Source organism: Myxocyprinus asiaticus, chromosome 40 (genome assembly GCF_019703515.2).
Source record: "Myxocyprinus asiaticus isolate MX2 ecotype Aquarium Trade chromosome 40, UBuf_Myxa_2, whole genome shotgun sequence".
Lineage (NCBI taxonomy): Eukaryota > Metazoa > Chordata > Actinopteri > Cypriniformes > Catostomidae > Myxocyprinus > Myxocyprinus asiaticus.
In genome coordinates this window covers 14,791,169-14,810,924 of record NC_059383.1, presented here as the reverse complement: position 1 = coordinate 14,810,924, position 19,756 = coordinate 14,791,169, and the positions used below count along the sequence as shown (strand labels likewise).

The 19,756-nt window shown below is 35.4% G+C and overlaps 1 protein-coding gene across 14 annotated transcripts; it reads right to left on the bottom strand.

Moving 5' to 3' along the window:
• Nucleotides 1-1,410: 1,410 nt before the first annotated feature.
• LOC127431038 (aldehyde dehydrogenase family 3 member A2-like) lies at nt 1,411-18,653 on the bottom strand. 14 transcript variants are annotated; one of them, XR_007895519.1, is made up of 12 exons: nt 18,509-18,653; nt 16,749-16,911; nt 16,382-16,613; nt 13,308-13,393; nt 12,908-13,116; nt 10,370-10,487; nt 9,417-9,558; nt 9,131-9,297; nt 8,947-9,046; nt 8,253-8,491; nt 6,235-6,933; nt 2,927-3,522 (listed from the first exon to the last, which is right to left on the bottom strand). XR_007895519.1 is itself a non-coding variant. In XM_051681241.1 (11 exons), exons 2-11 carry the CDS (start codon nt 16,908-16,910, stop codon nt 4,206-4,208), a joined length of 1,473 nt encoding a protein of 490 aa, XP_051537201.1. In that variant the 5' UTR covers nt 16,911; nt 18,509-18,653; the 3' UTR covers nt 2,927-4,205. The 14 variants fall into 14 exon arrangements, 13 of the variants coding, with proteins under 13 accessions (XP_051537199.1, XP_051537201.1, XP_051537203.1 ...); XM_051681241.1 differs by lacking the exon at nt 6,235-6,933 and having other exon boundaries at nt 2,927-4,223; XM_051681243.1 differs by lacking the exons at nt 6,235-6,933; nt 8,253-8,491 and adding an exon at nt 5,543-5,781 and having other exon boundaries at nt 2,927-4,223.
• Nucleotides 18,654-19,756: the final 1,103 nt, after the last annotated feature.

The window sequence follows — 19,756 nt, the reverse complement described above, 5'->3', positions numbered from 1 at the left end:
ACCCACCAATTCACTATCTCAAAAAATTAGAATATGGTGACATGCCAATCAGCTAATCAACTCAAAACACCTGCAAAGGTTTCCTGAGCCTTCAAAATGGTCTCTCAGTTTGGTTCACTAGGCTACACAATCATGGGGAAGACTGCTGATCTGACAGTTGTCCAGAAGACAATCATTGACACCCTTCACAAGGAGGGTAAGCCACAAACATTCATTGCCAAAGAAGCTGGCTGTTCACAGAGTGCTGTATCCAAGCATGTTAACAGAAAGTTGAGTGGAAGGAAAAAGTGTGGAAGAAAAATATGCACAACCAACCAAGAGAACCGCAGCCTAATGAGGATTGTCCAGCAAAATCGATTCAAGAATTTGGGTGAACTTCACAAGGAATGGACTGAGGCTGGGGTCAAGGCATCAAGAGCCACCACACACAGACATGTCAAGGAATTTGGCTACAGTTGTCGTATTCCTCTTGTTAAGCCACTCTTGAACCACAGACAACGTCAGAGGCGTCTTACCTGGGCTAAGGAGAAGAAGAACTGGACTGTTGCCCAGTGGTCCAAAGTCCTCTTTTCAGATGAGAGCAAGTTTTGTATTTCATTTGGAAACCAAGGTCCTAGAGTCTGGAGGAAGGGTGGAGAAGCTCATAGCCCAAGTTGCTTGAAGTCCAGTGTTAAGTTTCCACAGTCTGTGATGATTTGGGGTGCAATGTCATCTGCTGGTGTTGGTCCATTGTGTTTTTTGAAAACCAAAGTCACTGTACCCGTTTACCAAGAAATTTTGGAGCACTTCATGCTTCCTTCTGCTGACCAGCTTTTTAAAGATGCTGATTTCATTTTCCAGCAGGATTTGGCACCTGCCCACACTGCCAAAAGCAGCAAAAGTTGGTTAAATGACCATTGTGTTAGTGTGCTTGACTGGCCAGTAAACTCACCAGACCTGAACCCCATAGAGAATCTATGGGGTATTGTCAAGAGGAAAATGAGAAACGAGAGACCAAAAAATGCAGATGAGCTGAAGGCCACTGTCAAAGAAACCTGGGCTTCCATACCACCTCAGCAGTGCCACAAACTGATCACCTCCATGCCACGCCAAATTGAGGCAGTAATTAAAGCAAAAGGAGCCCCTACCAAGTATTGAGTACATATACATTAAATGAACATACTTTCCAGAAGGCCAACAATTCACTAAAAATGTTTATTTTATTGGTCTTATGATGTATTCTAATTTTTTGAGATAGTGAATTGGTGGGTTTTTGTTAAATGTGAGCCAAAATCATCACAATTAAAAGAACCAAAGACTTAAACTACTTCAGTCTGTGTGCACTGAATTTATTTAATACACAAGTTTCACAATTTGAGTTGAATTACTGAAATAAATGAACTTTTCCACGACATTCTAATTTATTGAGATGCACCTGTATGATTGTCAGCATATATCATTAGAGTGAACTTGGTCACTTATATTGTAGGAATAAGAAGCTATCCAAACCAAACATATTACATATACACTAGTGGCCAAAAGTTTGGAATAATATACAGATTTTGCTGTTTCGGAAGGAAATTGGTACTTTAATTCATCAAAGTGGCATTCAACTGATCACAAAGTATAGTCAGGACATTACTGATGTAAAAAAACAGCACCATCACTATTTGAAAAAAGTCATTTTTGATCAAATCTAGACAGGCCCCATTTCCAGCAGCCATCACTCCAAAACCTTATCCTGGAGTAATCATGCTAAATTGCTAATTTGGTACTAGAAAATCACTTGCCATTATATCAAACACAGCTGAAAACTATTTGGTTCGTTAAATGAAGATTAACATTGTCTTTGTGTTTGTGTTTGTTTTTGAGTTGCCTCAGTATGCAATAGACTGGCATGTCTTAAGGTCAATATTAGGTCAAAAATGGCAAAAACGATACAGCTTTCTCTAGAAACTCGTCAGTCAATCATTGTTTTGAGGAATGAAGGCTATACAATGCCTGAAATTGCCAAAAAAAAACTGAAGATTTCATAAAAAGGTGTACACTACAGTCTTCAAAGACAAAGGACAACTGGCTCTAACAAGGACAGAAAGAGATGTGGAAGCCAGATGTACAACTAAACAAGGGAAATGTACATCAGAGTCTCTAGTTTGAGAAATAGATGCCTCACATGTCCTCAGCTGACAGCTTCATTGAATTCTATCCGCTCAACACCAGTTTCATGTACAACAGTAAAGAGAAGACTCAGGGGTGCAGGCCTTATGGGAAGAATTACAAAGAAAAAGCCACTTTTGAAACAGAAAAACAAAAAGAAAAGGTTAGAGTGGGCAAAGAAACAGACATTGGACAACAGATAATTGGAAAAGAGTGTTATAGATCTTAAACCCACTGAGCTTTTGTGGGATCAGCTAGACTGTAAGGTGTGTGAGAAGTGCCCAACAAGACAGCCACATCTATGGCAAGTGCTACAGGAAGCGTGGGGTGAAATGTCACCTGAGTATCTGGACAAACTGACAGCTAGAATACCACGGATCTGCAAAGCTGTCATTGCTGCACTTGGAGGATTTTTTTTTATAACTCTTTGAAATAGTCACTAATTACTAATTAATATTATATGTAACTCATGGCCTCTCTTGGTTTATTACTTTTTTAGGGCATAGTAAAAAATATTAGAATTATGTACAGGATCAGAAACAATACAAAAAGTATTATATTATATTAATAAACACTTTTATACTTTGATATATTTTTTTAAAGAACTAAATAATATCCGTAAAATTTATGACTCAAGCCCCTTTAACTAAACTAAAAAATCTGCACTATAATGATGTGTCTGATGGTCTATTACCTGTAAAATCACAGCAAAAAAGACTGCCAGCAGAGCCAGCAGTGCCATACGGCCCAGACTGCCAAAGTCGACCTGTTTGAGTATGAAAAAGCGCGCCCAGCCCAGCTTATCTGCTGTATGTGGTGGGTAACGCATTTTATTTACCGCCTCCATCTTCAGCTGTTTGATAAGACAGCCGCGCAGGTGGCTCAACTGATCAAAGGTGAACTTGCCATGATAGCGGCCCATCCCACTGTTACCTGCAGAGGGAGCCAAAGAGCTGAGCTACTGTCAACATATTACCTGGGATCAGTGTAATCATTAACAAAAACTAACTCCGCCTTCAATAAACATGAAAATGTCACTAGATAGTGATAACACTAGACAGCCGTGAGAGATGCAACAGTGTTCCAGGAATATGATTTCCGACCAGTCTGCAGAGGACATATTTGCACGATGCTACAGGCCACTTTCACTGATCACAATATGATGCAATCAATTTTACTCTGGAACAGTATGTAATGCACAAGCTGTACATACATAAAAGCGTTTTTGCTTTAGATGCTGTCAATAGGTTTATATAGTATAGTATCTATTCAAATATCCAAAAAGGTAAATTATGGAAAATGGAGCTCAAATTTGCCCATACTCCCCCAACAACATGTTTCGCATTTCGGTAAGCACAGACGAATTTCAACTACAGAGAAGTCAACCTGTTGTTTCTGATTTCACTGTGAGATCAGTCTAAAGATGTTAGGCAGAATGACAGCCTGAGTCACCATTTTCTTTCACAGTATGGAAAAAAAAAAGAAGCAATGAAAGTAAATGGTAACTGAGACTAATTTTCTACCAAACATCTTCTTTTATGCTCCACAGAAGAAAGAAAGTATACAGGTTTGGAACAATATAAGGGTGAGTAAATGTTGACAGAATGTAAATTTTTGGGTGAACTACCCCTTGAAGGGTATAAAAAGCTCTATATTTCAACAACAAAAAAAATTGTAAAATCTATTCTGTGAGGTCTTCATTTCTTTCATTTAAAAACATCCCCAACACGACAGATGGAATGGAAATGTTTTTTTTTTTTTTAGCTACATATAAAGAGTGTTCACTAAAATAAACACTGATTAAAGTGCTCCAGATAAAGCAAATGTCACATTAATTAGCATTAGCTTCATAGAAATGACATATGTTAGTTTCAATTACTTCTGAGAAATGCAACATCGTCAAAATGGTTTAAATAAATCTTGGCTAGTTTTAAGACCTATGATATTACAAGTAAGGCAAAGGAGGGAGGCAGCACTTCAGCTGGAGCCAGCCCACTATCCGAACAAGGTGTTGTGTGGCTGAGTGTCTTCAGGATGGAGGAACACTTTCTGCATAATATTTCACATTCTTAGTTAGTATAGTATCTCTGAAAAGAAAAACAAGATGTGTTCATCAGGAAAGGATAATAACATTAAAATAACATAAAAAACAACATGAGGGTGAGTAAATGATGACACAATTTTTGGATGAATTATTCCTTTAAGTCATGAACCATATTACTTGGGAGTAAATATTGTTTATTGTGATGATTATTAATAACATTTAATACTTTATTTAACATTGGTGTCTTTAATCTTATTGCTGTTAAGATTAAAACCATATATTATCTATATGGTTATCCAACAACACGTTAACCATTGTAAAATTACTGTAATACACAGCCTCTCTTGGTATATTGCTTTATTTCAGCACAGAAAAAATATTAAAACTATGTACAGGATCAGAAACGATAAAAAAAAAAAGTCTTATATTATATTATATACTTAATTATATTATATTATAAATGTACAGTATAAACACTTAAAAATATATATTTTTTAACTATTTGTTTATAAAAAAAAACCCAAAAAATAGTAAATAATATTATATGTAATGCACAGCCAAAAACAATTCTAATTATGTACAGGATCAGAAACAATACAAATAGTGATATTTTATATTATATTACATTATATTATATTACATTACATTATATTATATTATATTATATATTTATTAACACCTTTAGACTTTGTATACTTTTATTAACAATTTGTTTTAAATATTACATTACACAGCCTCTCTTGGTTTATTGCTTTATTTGGGCATAGGGAAAAATATTATGCTATAATATTATGTTCTATTCTATTCTATTTTATTATATATTTATAAACACTTAAAATTGTAATACTTGTATAAACACTTTTAATGTTGTTAATGTTATTAATAAAAATAAATAAATAAATACATAAAATAAATAAATAAATAAAAATACTAAATAATTTTAGGTGGCAACCCAAAACCTCTCTTGGGTTATTGGGGTAAAAGTAAAAAAGATTAGAATTATGTACAGGATCAAAAACAATTAAAAAAATAATAAATTAAATTATATAATATATGAACACCTAATAGTTTTATAAACACGTTTTTATATATAATGAATAAATAAATACCATAATTAATTAATATTATATGTAACTCATGGCCTCTCTTGGTTTATTACTTTTTTAGGGCATAGTAAAAAATATTAGAATTATGTACAGGATCAGAAACAATACAAAAAGTATTATATTATATTAATAAACACTTTTATACTTTGATATATTTTTTTAAAGAACTAAATAATATCCGTAAAATTTATGACTCAAGCCCCTTTAACTAAACTAAAAAATCTGCACTATAATGATGTGTCTGATGGTCTATTACCTGTAAAATCACAGCAAAAAAGACTGCCAGCAGAGCCAGCAGTGCCATACGGCCCAGACTGCCAAAGTCGACCTGTTTGAGTATGAAAAAGCGCGCCCAGCCCAGCTTATCTGCTGTATGTGGTGGGTAACGCATTTTATTTACCGCCTCCATCTTCAGCTGTTTGATAAGACAGCCGCGCAGGTGGCTCAACTGATCAAAGGTGAACTTGCCATGATAGCAGCCCATCCCACTGTTACCTGCAGAGGGAGCCAAAGAGCTGAGCTACTGTCAACATATTACCTGGGATCAGTGTAATCATTAACAAAAACTAACTCCGCCTTCAATAAACATGAAAATGTCACTAGATAGTGATAACACTAGACAGCCGTGAGAGATGCAACAGTGTTCCAGGAATATGATTTCCGACCAGTCTGCAGAGGACATATTTGCACGATGCTACAGGCCACTTTCACTGATCACAATATGATGCAATCAATTTTACTCTGGAACAGTATGTAATGCACAAGCTGTACATACATAAAAGCGTTTTTGCTTTAGATGCTGTCAATAGGTTTATATAGTATAGTATCTATTCAAATATCCAAAAAGGTAAATTATGGAAAATGGAGCTCAAATTTGCCCATACTCCCCCAACAACATGTTTCGCATTTCGGTAAGCACAGACGAATTTCAGCTACAGAGAAGTCAACCTGTTGTTTCTGATTTCACTGTGAGATCAGTCTAAAGATGTTAGGCAGAATGACAGCCTGAGTCACCATTTTCTTTCACAGTATGGAAAAAAAAAGAAGCAATGAAAGTAAATGGTAACTGAGACTAATTTTCTACCAAACATCTTCTTTTATGCTCCACAGAAGAAAGAAAGTATACAGGTTTGGAACAATATAAGGGTGAGTAAATGTTGACAGAATGTAAATTTTTGGGTGAACTACCCCTTGAAGGGTATAAAAAGCTCTATATTTCAACAACAAAAAAAATTGTAAAATCTATTCTGTGAGGTCTTCATTTCTTTCATTTAAAAACATCCCCAACACGACAGATGGAATGGAAATGTTTTTTTTTTTTTAGCTACATATAAAGAGTGTTCACTAAAATAAACACTGATTAAAGTGCTCCAGATAAAGCAAATGTCACATTAATTAGCATTAGCTTCATAGAAATGACATATGTTAGTTTCAATTACTTCTGAGAAATGCAACATCGTCAAAATGGTTTAAATAAATCTTGGCTAGTTTTAAGACCTATGATATTACAAGTAAGGCAAAGGAGGGAGGCAGCACTTCAGCTGGAGCCAGCCCACTATCCGAACAAGGTGTTGTGTGGCTGAGTGTCTTCAGGATGGAGGAACACTTTCTGCATAATATTTCACATTCTTAGTTAGTATAGTATCTCTGAAAAGAAAAACAAGATGTGTTCATCAGGAAAGGATAATAACATTAAAATAACATAAAAAACAACATGAGGGTGAGTAAATGATGACACAATTTTTGGATGAATTATTCCTTTAAGTCATGAACCATATTACTTGGGAGTAAATATTGTTTATTGTGATGATTATTAATAACATTTAATACTTTATTTAACATTGGTGTCTTTAATCTTATTGCTGTTAAGATTAAAACCATATATTATCTATATGGTTATCCAACAACACGTTAACCATTGTAAAATTACTGTAATACACAGCCTCTCTTGGTATATTGCTTTATTTCAGCACAGAAAAAATATTAAAACTATGTACAGGATCAGAAACGATAAAAAAAAAAAGTCTTATATTATATTATATACTTAATTATATTATATTATAAATGTACAGTATAAACACTTAAAAATATATATTTTTTAACTATTTGTTTATAAAAAAAAACCCAAAAAATAGTAAATAATATTATATGTAATGCACAGCCAAAAACAATTCTAATTATGTACAGGATCAGAAACAATACAAATAGTGATATTTTATATTATATTACATTATATTATATTACATTACATTATATTATATTATATTATATATTTATTAACACCTTTAGACTTTGTATACTTTTATTAACAATTTGTTTTAAATATTACATTACACAGCCTCTCTTGGTTTATTGCTTTATTTGGGCATAGGGAAAAATATTATGCTATAATATTATGTTCTATTCTATTCTATTTTATTATATATTTATAAACACTTAAAATTGTAATACTTGTATAAACACTTTTAATGTTGTTAATGTTATTAATAAAAATAAATAAATAAATACATAAAATAAATAAATAAATAAAAATACTAAATAATTTTAGGTGGCAACCCAAAACCTCTCTTGGGTTATTGGGGTAAAAGTAAAAAAGATTAGAATTATGTACAGGATCAAAAACAATTAAAAAAATAATAAATTAAATTATATAATATATGAACACCTAATAGTTTTATAAACACGTTTTTATATATAATGAATAAATAAATACCATAATTAATTAATATTATATGTAACTCATGGCCTCTCTTGGTTTATTACTTTTTTAGGGCATAGTAAAAAATATTAGAATTATGTACAGGATCAGAAACAATACAAAAAGTATTATATTATATTAATAAACACTTTTATACTTTGATATATTTTTTTAAAGAACTAAATAATATCCGTAAAATTTATGACTCAAGCCCCTTTAACTAAACTAAAAAATCTGCACTATAATGATGTGTCTGATGGTCTATTACCTGTAAAATCACAGCAAAAAAGACTGCCAGCAGAGCCAGCAGTGCCATACGGCCCAGACTGCCAAAGTCGACCTGTTTGAGTATGAAAAAGCGCGCCCAGCCCAGCTTATCTGCTGTATGTGGTGGGTAACGCATTTTATTTACCGCCTCCATCTTCAGCTGTTTGATAAGACAGCCGCGCAGGTGGCTCAACTGATCAAAGGTGAACTTGCCATGATAGCAGCCCATCCCACTGTTACCTGCAGAGGGAGCCAAAGAGCTGAGCTACTGTCAACATATTACCTGGGATCAGTGTAATCATTAACAAAAACTAACTCCGCCTTCAATAAACATGAAAATGTCACTAGATAGTGATAACACTAGACAGCCGTGAGAGATGCAACAGTGCTAAACATATTTAAATGCTATCAGTTTATGCATTTACTTTTCATTTTAAAATACTAAAACTAAATAAACTGAAAACTAAACAAACTAAAAAACACAAAATAAAATTATAAAACTAACAGTCATAAAGTGAAAACTCCTGAAAACTAAACTAAATTGAAAGGACAAATTAAAAATAAACTAGAAATAAACACTAAATAAAAACCCTGCCGGGGATATTTGCATGCACATATAGTATAAGATCATGTTGCAGTATCTTACATTGATACTTCTGATTGTTCAAAATAAATGTCATATTGAAAAAACTCACCAACTCCACCAAAGGGCAAAGAGCTGACTGAGAAGTGCATCAAGCAGTCATTGGCCACAACTCCACCACTAGAGGTCTCCGCAATCATTCGCTTAATCAGCTAGAATTAGTGTAAAAGCATACATTAGGAGCGGGTTAAATTATGCCTCATGTTATCACAAATCATCAGGGAACAATTCCTAACCTTGTTATCTGAAGAGAAGATGTAGAGTGCAAGGGGTTTCTCTCTTTCATTGATGAATTTGATGGCTTCATCTGCACTGCCCACAGTCAGGACGGGCAACAGAGGCCCAAAGATCTCGTCCTGCATCACCTTTGCATCTGGCTTCACGTCCCTTAAAACTGTTGGAGCTGTGAGGACAAGAAGGCTAATTATTGTTAAATGTACACAGAGGAGGCTTCACTGACTAGCATGCAGTAAATGTAATACTTATACAGTAGTTAAAGCAACATAGCTCTAGTGATTATACCAATGTAGCAATCTGACACGTCGTTTTCTCCCCCCACAGCGATGGTGCTGCCCTCCAGCATTGCCATCACTCTCTTGAAGTGCCGCTGGTTGATGATGCGTCCATAATCCAGGCATTTTTGGGGGTTCTCAGTATAGAAGTCCTGATGATCCAAAATGTAAGTATATTAGCTCATAATGTATAATTTTACATTTTATATTCATGTGTTATAGACCTCAAAGTGTAAGTCGAAGTGTATTATTTTTTATTTTATTTTATTTTTCTCCCCAATTTGGAATGCCCAATTCCCAATGTGCTTTTTAAGTCCTTGTGGTGGCGTAGTGACTCGCCTCAATCCGGGTGGCGGAGGACGAATCTGAGTTGCCTCCGTGTCTGAGACAGTTAATCCGTGCATCTTATCACGTGGCTTGTTGAGCGTGTTACCGCGGAGACATAGTGTGTGTGTAGGCTTCACGTTATTCTCTGCAGCATCCATGCACAACTCACCACATGCCCCACCGAGAGCGAACCACATTATAGTGACCACGAGGAGGTTACCCCATGTGACTCTACCCTCCCTAGCAACCGGGCCAATTTGGCTGATTAGGACACCTGGCTGGAGTCACTCAGCACACCCTGAATTCAAACTCACGACTCCCAGGTGTGGTAGTCAGCGTCTTTATTCACTGAGCTGTGTTATTTTTAATAATTTATCCTATCCCAGTTTAATGTGCAGAGACAATTATAATTAAGCCATTAGTAGATTGATTACCCCGATTAGTAAAAACAATGTGACTCTGTGGTGCTATCAAAACATTGCTATCAAAACACAGCAACATTGGCTCAACCAAGTGCGTGCGTTTGAGGCGAGACAACCTGCTGTAAATAATTCATGCTGTAGTAATACAAAGATCAGATTAGAGGATCTGGAAGAGCATCTGTGTTCTAGTAGTGTAATCAGTGAACATGTGTACCTTAATATTCTTCTTGATCTCTTCAATCACTCTGTCTTGAATGCTAGGATCACAGAGGATGTAATCTGGAGCAATGCAGGTCTGACCACAGTTACTATACTTCCCCCATGTAATTCGTCTGTAGAAACATGAAAGAGAAAAAGGTATTTTTCAAAATACCTTGAAAATCATTTCACAGCTTCAATGTTTACACCCAGATCTTCTATTTTGATTAAGGGAGTTATTTTTGAAAGCACCAATAGGTGAAATAAGTCTTGACATGACGACATTACACTGAGACACAGCAATTTTCCTTTGGAATAAATATAAAAATGGTTATTACAGCAAATCATTCCAAAATGACACACACACACACACGCGCGCGCACACACATACACACATATACACTGGCGGCCAAAGGTTTGGAATAATGTACAGATTTTGCTCTTATGGAAAGAATTTGGTACTTTTATTCACCAAAGCGGCATTCAACTGATCACAATATATAGTCAGGACATTATTAACGTGAAAAATCACTATTACAATTTGAATAAAATGTTCAGAACTTCTTAAACTACTTCAAAGAGTTCTCATCAAAAAATCCTCCATGTGCAGCAATGACAGCTTTGCAGGTGACATTTCACCCCACACTTCCTGTAGCACTTGCCATAGATGTGGCTGTCTTGTCAGACACTTCTCACACACCGTACAGTCTAACTGATCCCACAAAAGATCAATGGGGTTAAGATCCATAACACTCTTTTCCAATTATCTGTTGTCCAATATCTGTGTTTCTTTACCCACTCTAACCTTTTCTTTTTTTTTCTTTTGTTTCAAAAGTGGCTTTTTCTTTGAAATTCTTCCCATAAGGCCTTCACCCCTGAGTCTTCTCTTTACTGTTGTACATGAAACTGGTGTTGAGCAGGTAGAATTCAATGAAGCTGTCAGCTGAGGACATGTGAGGCATCTATTTCTCAAACTAGAGACTCTGATGTACTTATCCTCTTGTTTCGTTGTACATCTGGCTTCCACATCTCTTCCTGTCCTTGTTAGAGCCAATTGTCCTTTGTCTTTGAAGACTGTAGTGTACACCTTTGTATGAAATCTTCAGGTTTTTTTTGGCAGTTTCAAGCATTGTATAGCCTTCATTCCTCAAAACAATGATTGACTGATGAGTTTCTAGAGAAAGCTGTTTCTTTTTTGCCATTTTTGACCTAATATTGACCTCAAGACATGCCAGTCTATTGCATATTGTGGCAACTCAAAAACAAACACAAAGACAATGTTAAGCTTCATTTAATGCACCAAATAGCTTTCAACTGTGTTTGATATAATGGCAAGTGATTTTCTAGTACCAAATTATCAATTTAGCATGATTACTCAAGGATAAGGTGTTGGAGTGATGGCTGCTGGAAATGGGACCTGTCTAGATTTGATCAAAAATGACTTTTTTCAAATAGTGAAGGTGCTGTTTTTTTAACATCAGTAATGTCCTGACTATACTTTGTGATCAGCTGAATGCCACTTTGGTGAATTAAAGTACCAATTTCCTTCTGAATAATCTGTACATTATTCCAAACTTTTGGCCACCAGTGTATATATATATATATACGATCAGCCACAACATTAAAACCACCTGCATTATATTGTGTAGGTTCCCTTCGTGCCGCCAAAACAGTGCCAACCTGAGATGATATTCTTCTCACCACAATTGTACAGAGCGGTTATCTGAGTTATCATAGACTTTGTCAGTTCGAACCAGTCTGGCCATTCTCTGTTGACCTCTCATCAACAAGGTATTTCCGTCCACAGAACTGCCCTTCACTGGATGTTGTTTGTTTTTGGGACCACTCTTGAGTAAATTCTAGAGACTGTTGTGTGTGAAAATCCCAGGAGATCAGCAGTTACAGAAATACTCAAACCAGCCCATCTGGCACCAACAATCATCCATGTGATTATCTAATCAGCCACTCGTGTGTCAGCAGTGCAGTGCATAAAATCACGCAGATATGGGTCAGGAGCTTCAGTTCATGTTCGCATCAACCATCAGAGTGGGGAAAATTTTGATCTCAGTGATCTGGACCGTGGCATGATTGTTGGTGCCAGATGGGCTGGTTTGAGTATTTCTGTAACTGCTGATCTCCTGGGATTTTCATGCACAACAGTCTCTAAAATTTACTCAGAATGGTGCCAAAAACAAAAAAACATTCAGGGAGCATCAGTTCTGTGGATGGAAAGGCCTTGTTAATGAGAGAGGTCAACAGAGAATGGCCAGACTGATTTGAACTGACAAAGTCTACGGTAACTCAGATAACCGCTCTGTACAATTGTGGTGAGAACAATAGCATCTCAGGATGCTATTCTGAGATGCGGGTTGGTGCTGTTTTGGCTGCACGAGGGGGACCTACACAATATTAGGCGGGTGGTTTTAATGTTGTGGCTGATCGGTGTACATAAACAGTATGATTTAGTATCAATAATTTCAGCACTTTTTTCACTGAACATTTTTAACCAAATTTATTATAAAGACAGGAGGTTCACAATTTTTAATAAACTGACCGGCAGGCAACAGCGAGGTCACAGTTCTTGTCGATGTAGCATGGGCTCTTTCCCCCCAGCTCTAGCGTAACAGGGGTTAAATGTTTGGCTGCTGCTTCCATGATGATTTTAGCCACTGTGCCATTTCCAGTGTAGAAGATGTGATCAAACCGTTGCTTGAGCAGCTCTTGGGTCTCTGTCACCCCACCGGTGATGACAGGGTACATCTCCTGTGTTCATCACCATCAGGTGTTAATTACACTGTATTGTAATTAACTGCAGGCCTATATTGTTATTAAGAATTCCATTGTACATTGTATGTTATTGTGGCAGTAAAATTCTCTAAATTCATCCAAATCAAACATTAAAACAAGTATACAAATATTCCTTTAACTTAATATGTATGACAAAGAAATCTTACCTTGTCTAAGTATAAAGGTAAGAGATCCTCCATTACTTTGGCAGTGTGAGCACTGACTTCAGATGGCTTGACCACAGCTGCATTACCTGTTAACAAATCACAGTAGTCATTTAAATATGACAATGACTGTATCTTTTTATTTTATATCAATCTCCCTGGTTAAAATTCCTCGTAAAACCTAACTTAATCACATAATAATGGTGTAATTATGGGGTCAGACATACTGTGTAAAACACAAAAATACACTTAACACAACACTAAATATTTAAAGCTGAATTGTGTAATTTCTGCTCCACTAGCATCACCACATTGAACTCCAAAAATAATCACTGTTTTCAAACTGATTCCAGAAAACTCCTTGTCTTCCATTAGTTATACAAACAGATAGTTCCGGCTCAAAACTCACATCATTGTTCGAGTCAGTGTTGCCGTGTTCGACTGGTCAGGATGCTCAAACAAACAGAGGAATGTTTTGATAGCGCCACAGAGCCACTTTTAGGTGAAATCAACCTACAAATAGTTGGATTTTACACAGGAATACGAGAAATAATTTTTGCATCGTAAAAATTGCACACTTCAAGGAACTGTTTACCAAAAAATGAAAATTCTCACCTCATTTACTCAGTTTCATGCCATCCCAGATGTGTATGACATTCTTTCTTCTGATGAACACAAATTAAGATTTTAGAAGAATATTTCAGCTCTATCATTCCATACAATACAACTGAATGGGTACCAAAATTTTGAAGCTCCAAAATAACATAAAGGCAGCATTAAAGTAATCTATACGACCCCAGTGGTTAAATCCATATCTTCAGAAGTGAAATGATAGGTGTGTGTAAGAAACAGATTTACATTTATGTCCCTTTTTACTAAATCTCCACCTTTGACCATCCCTGACCAGTAAGTGGCAATATGCAAGAAGAATGCAAATCGCCAAAGAACAAAAGAAGAATGTGAAAGTGTAGATTTATAGTAAAAAACGACTTAAATATTGATCTATTTCTCACCAACACCTATGTTATCACTTCAGAAGACATGGATTTAAGAACTGGATTCATATGGATTAGTTTTATGCTGCCTTTTTGTGCTTTTTGAAGCTTCAAAGTTTTGTTCACCATTAATTTGCATTGTATGGACCTACAGAGCTGAAATTTTCTTCATAAAAGTCATTGTTTGTGTTCTGCAGAAGAAAGAAAGTCATACACACCTGGGATGGTATGAGGGTGAGTAAATGATAGAGAATTTTCATTTTTGGGTGAACTATCCCTTTCAGATTTAAAATGTATCTCTGTTGGTAATGACTCAATTTCACTTTAGTTGCAAACATTAGAGCCACACTTGTCCTTTCACTAAGTAAAGGGTGACAACATTCATAAAGACAAAGATAACAGACAGAGGGATAAAAGCTTAATCTATCTGTGTGTTGACAGTGAATTCAAATGAATTACATAATTTAGTACAAACTGTTTTTCCGTTTGCAAAAAGTGATTTGATACTAACCCAGTTAAAACACACACATCTGCATAAGGGTAGCATCTATTCACATACTGTTTTTCAAGCACACCCTGAAAAGGAAATGTACACTCAGAAAACAGATGCTTACATGCAATATTCCATTGATACATATTTTTTACAGCAAAAATCAGCTTTAATTGACAACATGCCAAAAAGGGCATTAATTGTGGGTTCTTCTGAGGCTATCAATAATAATGGATCTGCTATTTGTTGAATTAGCAAGCAACTTGGGGATCCTAACAGATAAACAGTCAGATAAGCTTTATCCTAAGTCATTTATATACTTTTCTGAACTTTAGCACAAACCTCCAGCTTTGGCACTGTTGATAGTGACTCGAGAATTGTACTTTGGTCTGTTAGCTCAGGGCAGTATCAAAAAAATAGGACAAAGTACAGAATCAATTAAAAAAACCTGTCGTAAAATGTAAATTCCATCAATGTGATTTTTTTTCTATTTGTCAATCTATGCTGTGATCCAATAAAATAAGCAAGACAAATGACTCATTTATAACATTTTCCTAAGCATAATTTCACACACAAATGAAAATTATATCATCATTTACTCATCCTCATGTTGTTCCAAACCCCTATGACATAATGTAAATGTTGGTCTCTTCCTCACATAAAGCAATCATATCACCTCATAACACTTGGAATGTAGCCCACAAGTCATATGGATCACTTTTATGGTACCTTTGTTACGTTTTTCTGTAATTTTTTAACCTTGAAAGCCTCAGTCCCCATTCATTGTGAATGCATGGAAAAAATATCCATGCAGAACAATTCTTCAAAATGTATTCCACAAAAGAAAGAAAGTCATATGTATTTTTTTTTATTATTATTTATTTATTTTTTTCCTTTTTCTCCCAATTTGGAATGCCCAATTCCCAATGTGCTTTTTAAGTCCTCATGGTCACGTAGTGATTCGCCTCAATCTGGGTGGTGGAGGACAAATCCCAGCTGCCTCCGCGTCTGAGACCATCAACCCGCGCATCTTATCACGTGGCTTGTTGAGCGTGTTACCACGGAGACATAGCGCGTGTGGAAGCTTCACGCCATCCACCGCGGCATCCATGCTCAACTCACCACGCGCCCCACCGAGAACGAACCACATTATAACGACCACGAGGAGGTTACCCCATGTGACTCTACCCTCCCAAGCAACCGGGCCAATTTGGTTGCTTAGGAGACCTGGCTGGAGTCACTCAGCATGCCCTGGGATTCGGACCAGCGAACTCCAGGGGTGGTAGCCAGCGTCTTTTAGCACTGAGCTACCCAGGCCCCCGAAAGTCATATGCATTTGTAACGACAAGAGGTGAGTGAATAATAACAGAATATTAATTTTTTTGTCAACTATTACTGGTGAAGTATTTAGAGGCACATAATGTATCAGGCAGGCCACTAAATACAAGCAATTTGTGTGTATGCAGAATGCATGTCATGCTCACAAAGATGCATTTGGCAAGTTAATTTGATGTACATAACCTTTTCAAGCAAACGTCAATGCACTCCAATGACCCCACACAGATCAACCGTCTTCAATAAACCCCAATTACCTGCAGCTATAGCTCCTATAAGGGGCTGGATGGTGACAGCCCAGGGGTAGTTCCAGGCCCCAATGACCAGCACTACTCCCAAAGGTTCAGGCTTGATGTAGACCTGATCTGAGATGGTCAGAAGGTTCTTGGTCACGGGTCGAGGAGCTGCCCACTCTTTCAGCTTGCTAACAGCCAGGTTAATCTCACTCTCCAGACCAATGGTCTCATACAAAGGAGTTCCATACTCACTCTGTCACCACACATATAAAACACTGATAATTTGGAACAAGGGAAACTCACACATGTAACGTGCATATACTGTAGAACTACACCTAATAAAATAGGGATTAAAACAGGACAATGCATAAGTGGACGGGTCACCAACCTTACTGAGATCCTTTTTGAGACCTTCAGCGATTGCCTTCTGTCTTTCTTTGACAAAACGCAGCAGGTTCTTCAGCTGGGTAATTCTGTACTCGAGTGATTTGGTCCGACCTGTGAGGAAGGCCTTCCTGACATGCTCCACTGCTTTCTGCTCTCGAGACATACTGTGAAAGGGGAAGTCATTCATTTCACTCGGGTTACACTTTTGTCACATTTACGTAAATTTTACCCATACATTATGAATGAGAGTCAAGTAGGGAGATTTATAGTGGATTGATATCTAAGCCCTTAGAGAGTGAATATTGAAACTCAAGAATTAAACTGATAGTTCTCCCAAAAATGGAAATTCTCTCATCATTTACTCACCCTCATATCATCACAGATGTTTTGACTTTTTTCTTCTGCAGAACACAAATGAAGATTTTTAGAAACATATTTCAGCTCTGTTAGTCCTCACAATGCTAGTGAATGGGTGCCAGAACTTTGAAGCTCAGAAAAGCACATAAAGGCAGTATAAAATAATCCATACGACTTCAGTGGTTAAATCCATGTCTTCAGAAGCTATATGATAGGTGTGGGTGAGAAACAGTTCAATATTTAAGTCCTTTTTACTATAAATGTCCTCTTTCACTTTCACTTCCATATTCTTCTTCTTTTGTTTTTGATCCATTTGCATTCTTCATGCATATTGCCACCTACTGGGAAGGGAGGAGAATTTATAGTAAAAAAAGGACTTAAATATTGATCTGTTTTTCACCCACACCTATTATATCATGTCTGAAGACATGAATTCAAACACTGGAGTCATATTGATTACTTTTATGCTGCCTTTATGTGCTTTTCTGAACTTCAACGTTTTGGTCACCATTCACTTGCACTGAATGGACCTACAGAGCCGAGATATTCCTCTAAAAATCTTCATTTGTGTCATAAACATCTGGCATGACATGAGGGTGAGTAAATGATGAGAGAATTTTCATGAGTGAACTATTCTTTTAAATGATGAGTGAACTATTCTTTTAAAGAGAATTAAAATAAATAAATAAATAAATAAATAAATAAAATAAATAAATAATAATAATAATATATATATATTTACTATTGCGTATTATACTGTATATAAAATTAGCATTATTTTTTTTGAGTGCAGTGCAATAAGGGTAGAACAACAAAAGTATATTAATTTGCAAGATTTCTGATTAATTTTAAATGAACCAATCTTTCCAAAACTGCTAAAAAGTATCACTTTCACAAATAAAATAAAAAATACATACATAAAATATTATAAAACTTATAACAAATATTTATGTATTATAAAATACATAAAAAATTATATATATATATATATATATATATATATATATATATATATATATATATATATATATATATATATATATAAAGTGTATAATGTAGTAGAGTAGGCTGAAATTTATGCAACAAATAGCGGCCAATGAGACAGTCATACGTGTGCAAGAACGAATTAAATAATATAAGCATATTTATAACGCCGTCCACATGGCTTATAACAATAAGTCTTATTTATATCTACCAAATATAATTGAATAATTGCCTTACGCAATAGTAATTACACGTTTATAACGTGTACAGGCTGGAAGCGAAGAAATTGGGTGAAAGGGGAACAGTTTCGAGTAGATTTCTGTACTGTCAGCCGCTGCCCCAGTCCTATACTAATACTAAGGAATCGATAAATACGCAGTCGAGAATTACAACAAAAAGCCTTACAAGTCAATACATTACCTGGGTTATTTCACACTCTGTACACTTCTGTCGATGTATATGAATATATTATATGGTCTTCGACTGCAGCCTTGATCTCAGATAGTTCAGTCAAACTGAGAGATATGATCCAGCAATGATAAACATTAAAAACACCACTGTTCCGTTAACAGTAGAGCACGCAAGCGTAAGGGCGGAGTCTCGTAAATGGAGGCGTGGCCACAATACTGCACTTCTAGCCTGAGGCAGTGTATTCATCACAATACCACATTATTTAATTGGAAACACTTTACAATAAGGTTTCATTTGTTAACAACATTAGTTAAAATGAACTAACAATGAACAATACTTATACAGCATTTATTAATCTTGGCTAATGTTAATTTAATACATTTAAAAAACTGAAAAATTGTATTTGTTAACATGCACTATGAACTAACAAAGAACAATTGTATTTCAGTTAACTAACAATGATAATGCTGTAAATACATTAAATTCTGTAAAAAATGTTTATTGTTAGTGCATCACGACATCTAATGCATTAACTAATATTAACAAATGGAACCTTATTGTAAAGTGTTACCGTTTCACTTAACAGAAGTGCTAAAATGCATAAATAGGCCATGGCTATATGGATATAAAATACAAATACAGCTATATATACATATACTATATATATATATATATATATATATATATATATATATATATATATATATATGTATTATTTTTGTTTTTGTTTTTGTTTTGTTTTTTTACATAAGCAGGTTACAGCAGGGCTAAAGGCCCCATAGAGTAAAAGGCTCCATTGATTTTATTTTCTCCCAAAAAACTAAATAGCAACAAAACTATAACAGTACTTTCCTAAACACGTTTGTCACTATACACTGGAAACTTTTCCTGTTCCATGAGATCTTTGCGTGTGGTGTCTAAAGGTTGATTTTGAGGGAATTTGATAAAATTTTTAATATTTTTTTAAAATGTTGCAAATTTATGTAACTAATGAAAATCCCTGAAATTAACAAATTTCTTTTGAGACAAAATACTTATTTATCATTTTTAGTTTTGTTTAAGGTCATTAAATGAACATTTTACAATAACTGTCCAATAAGTGAAAGGATAGTATTTGGGGTAAAAAGCCCCCCTGTTGCAGGGGCTAAAGGCCCCTATTAAACAAATATTGTCTTTTTTAAAGTGGGGCGAATAGATTTGTAATGAAAAATGTTCAAAGTGGGTTCACTTTGACTCATCTAAATATAATAAAGTTTA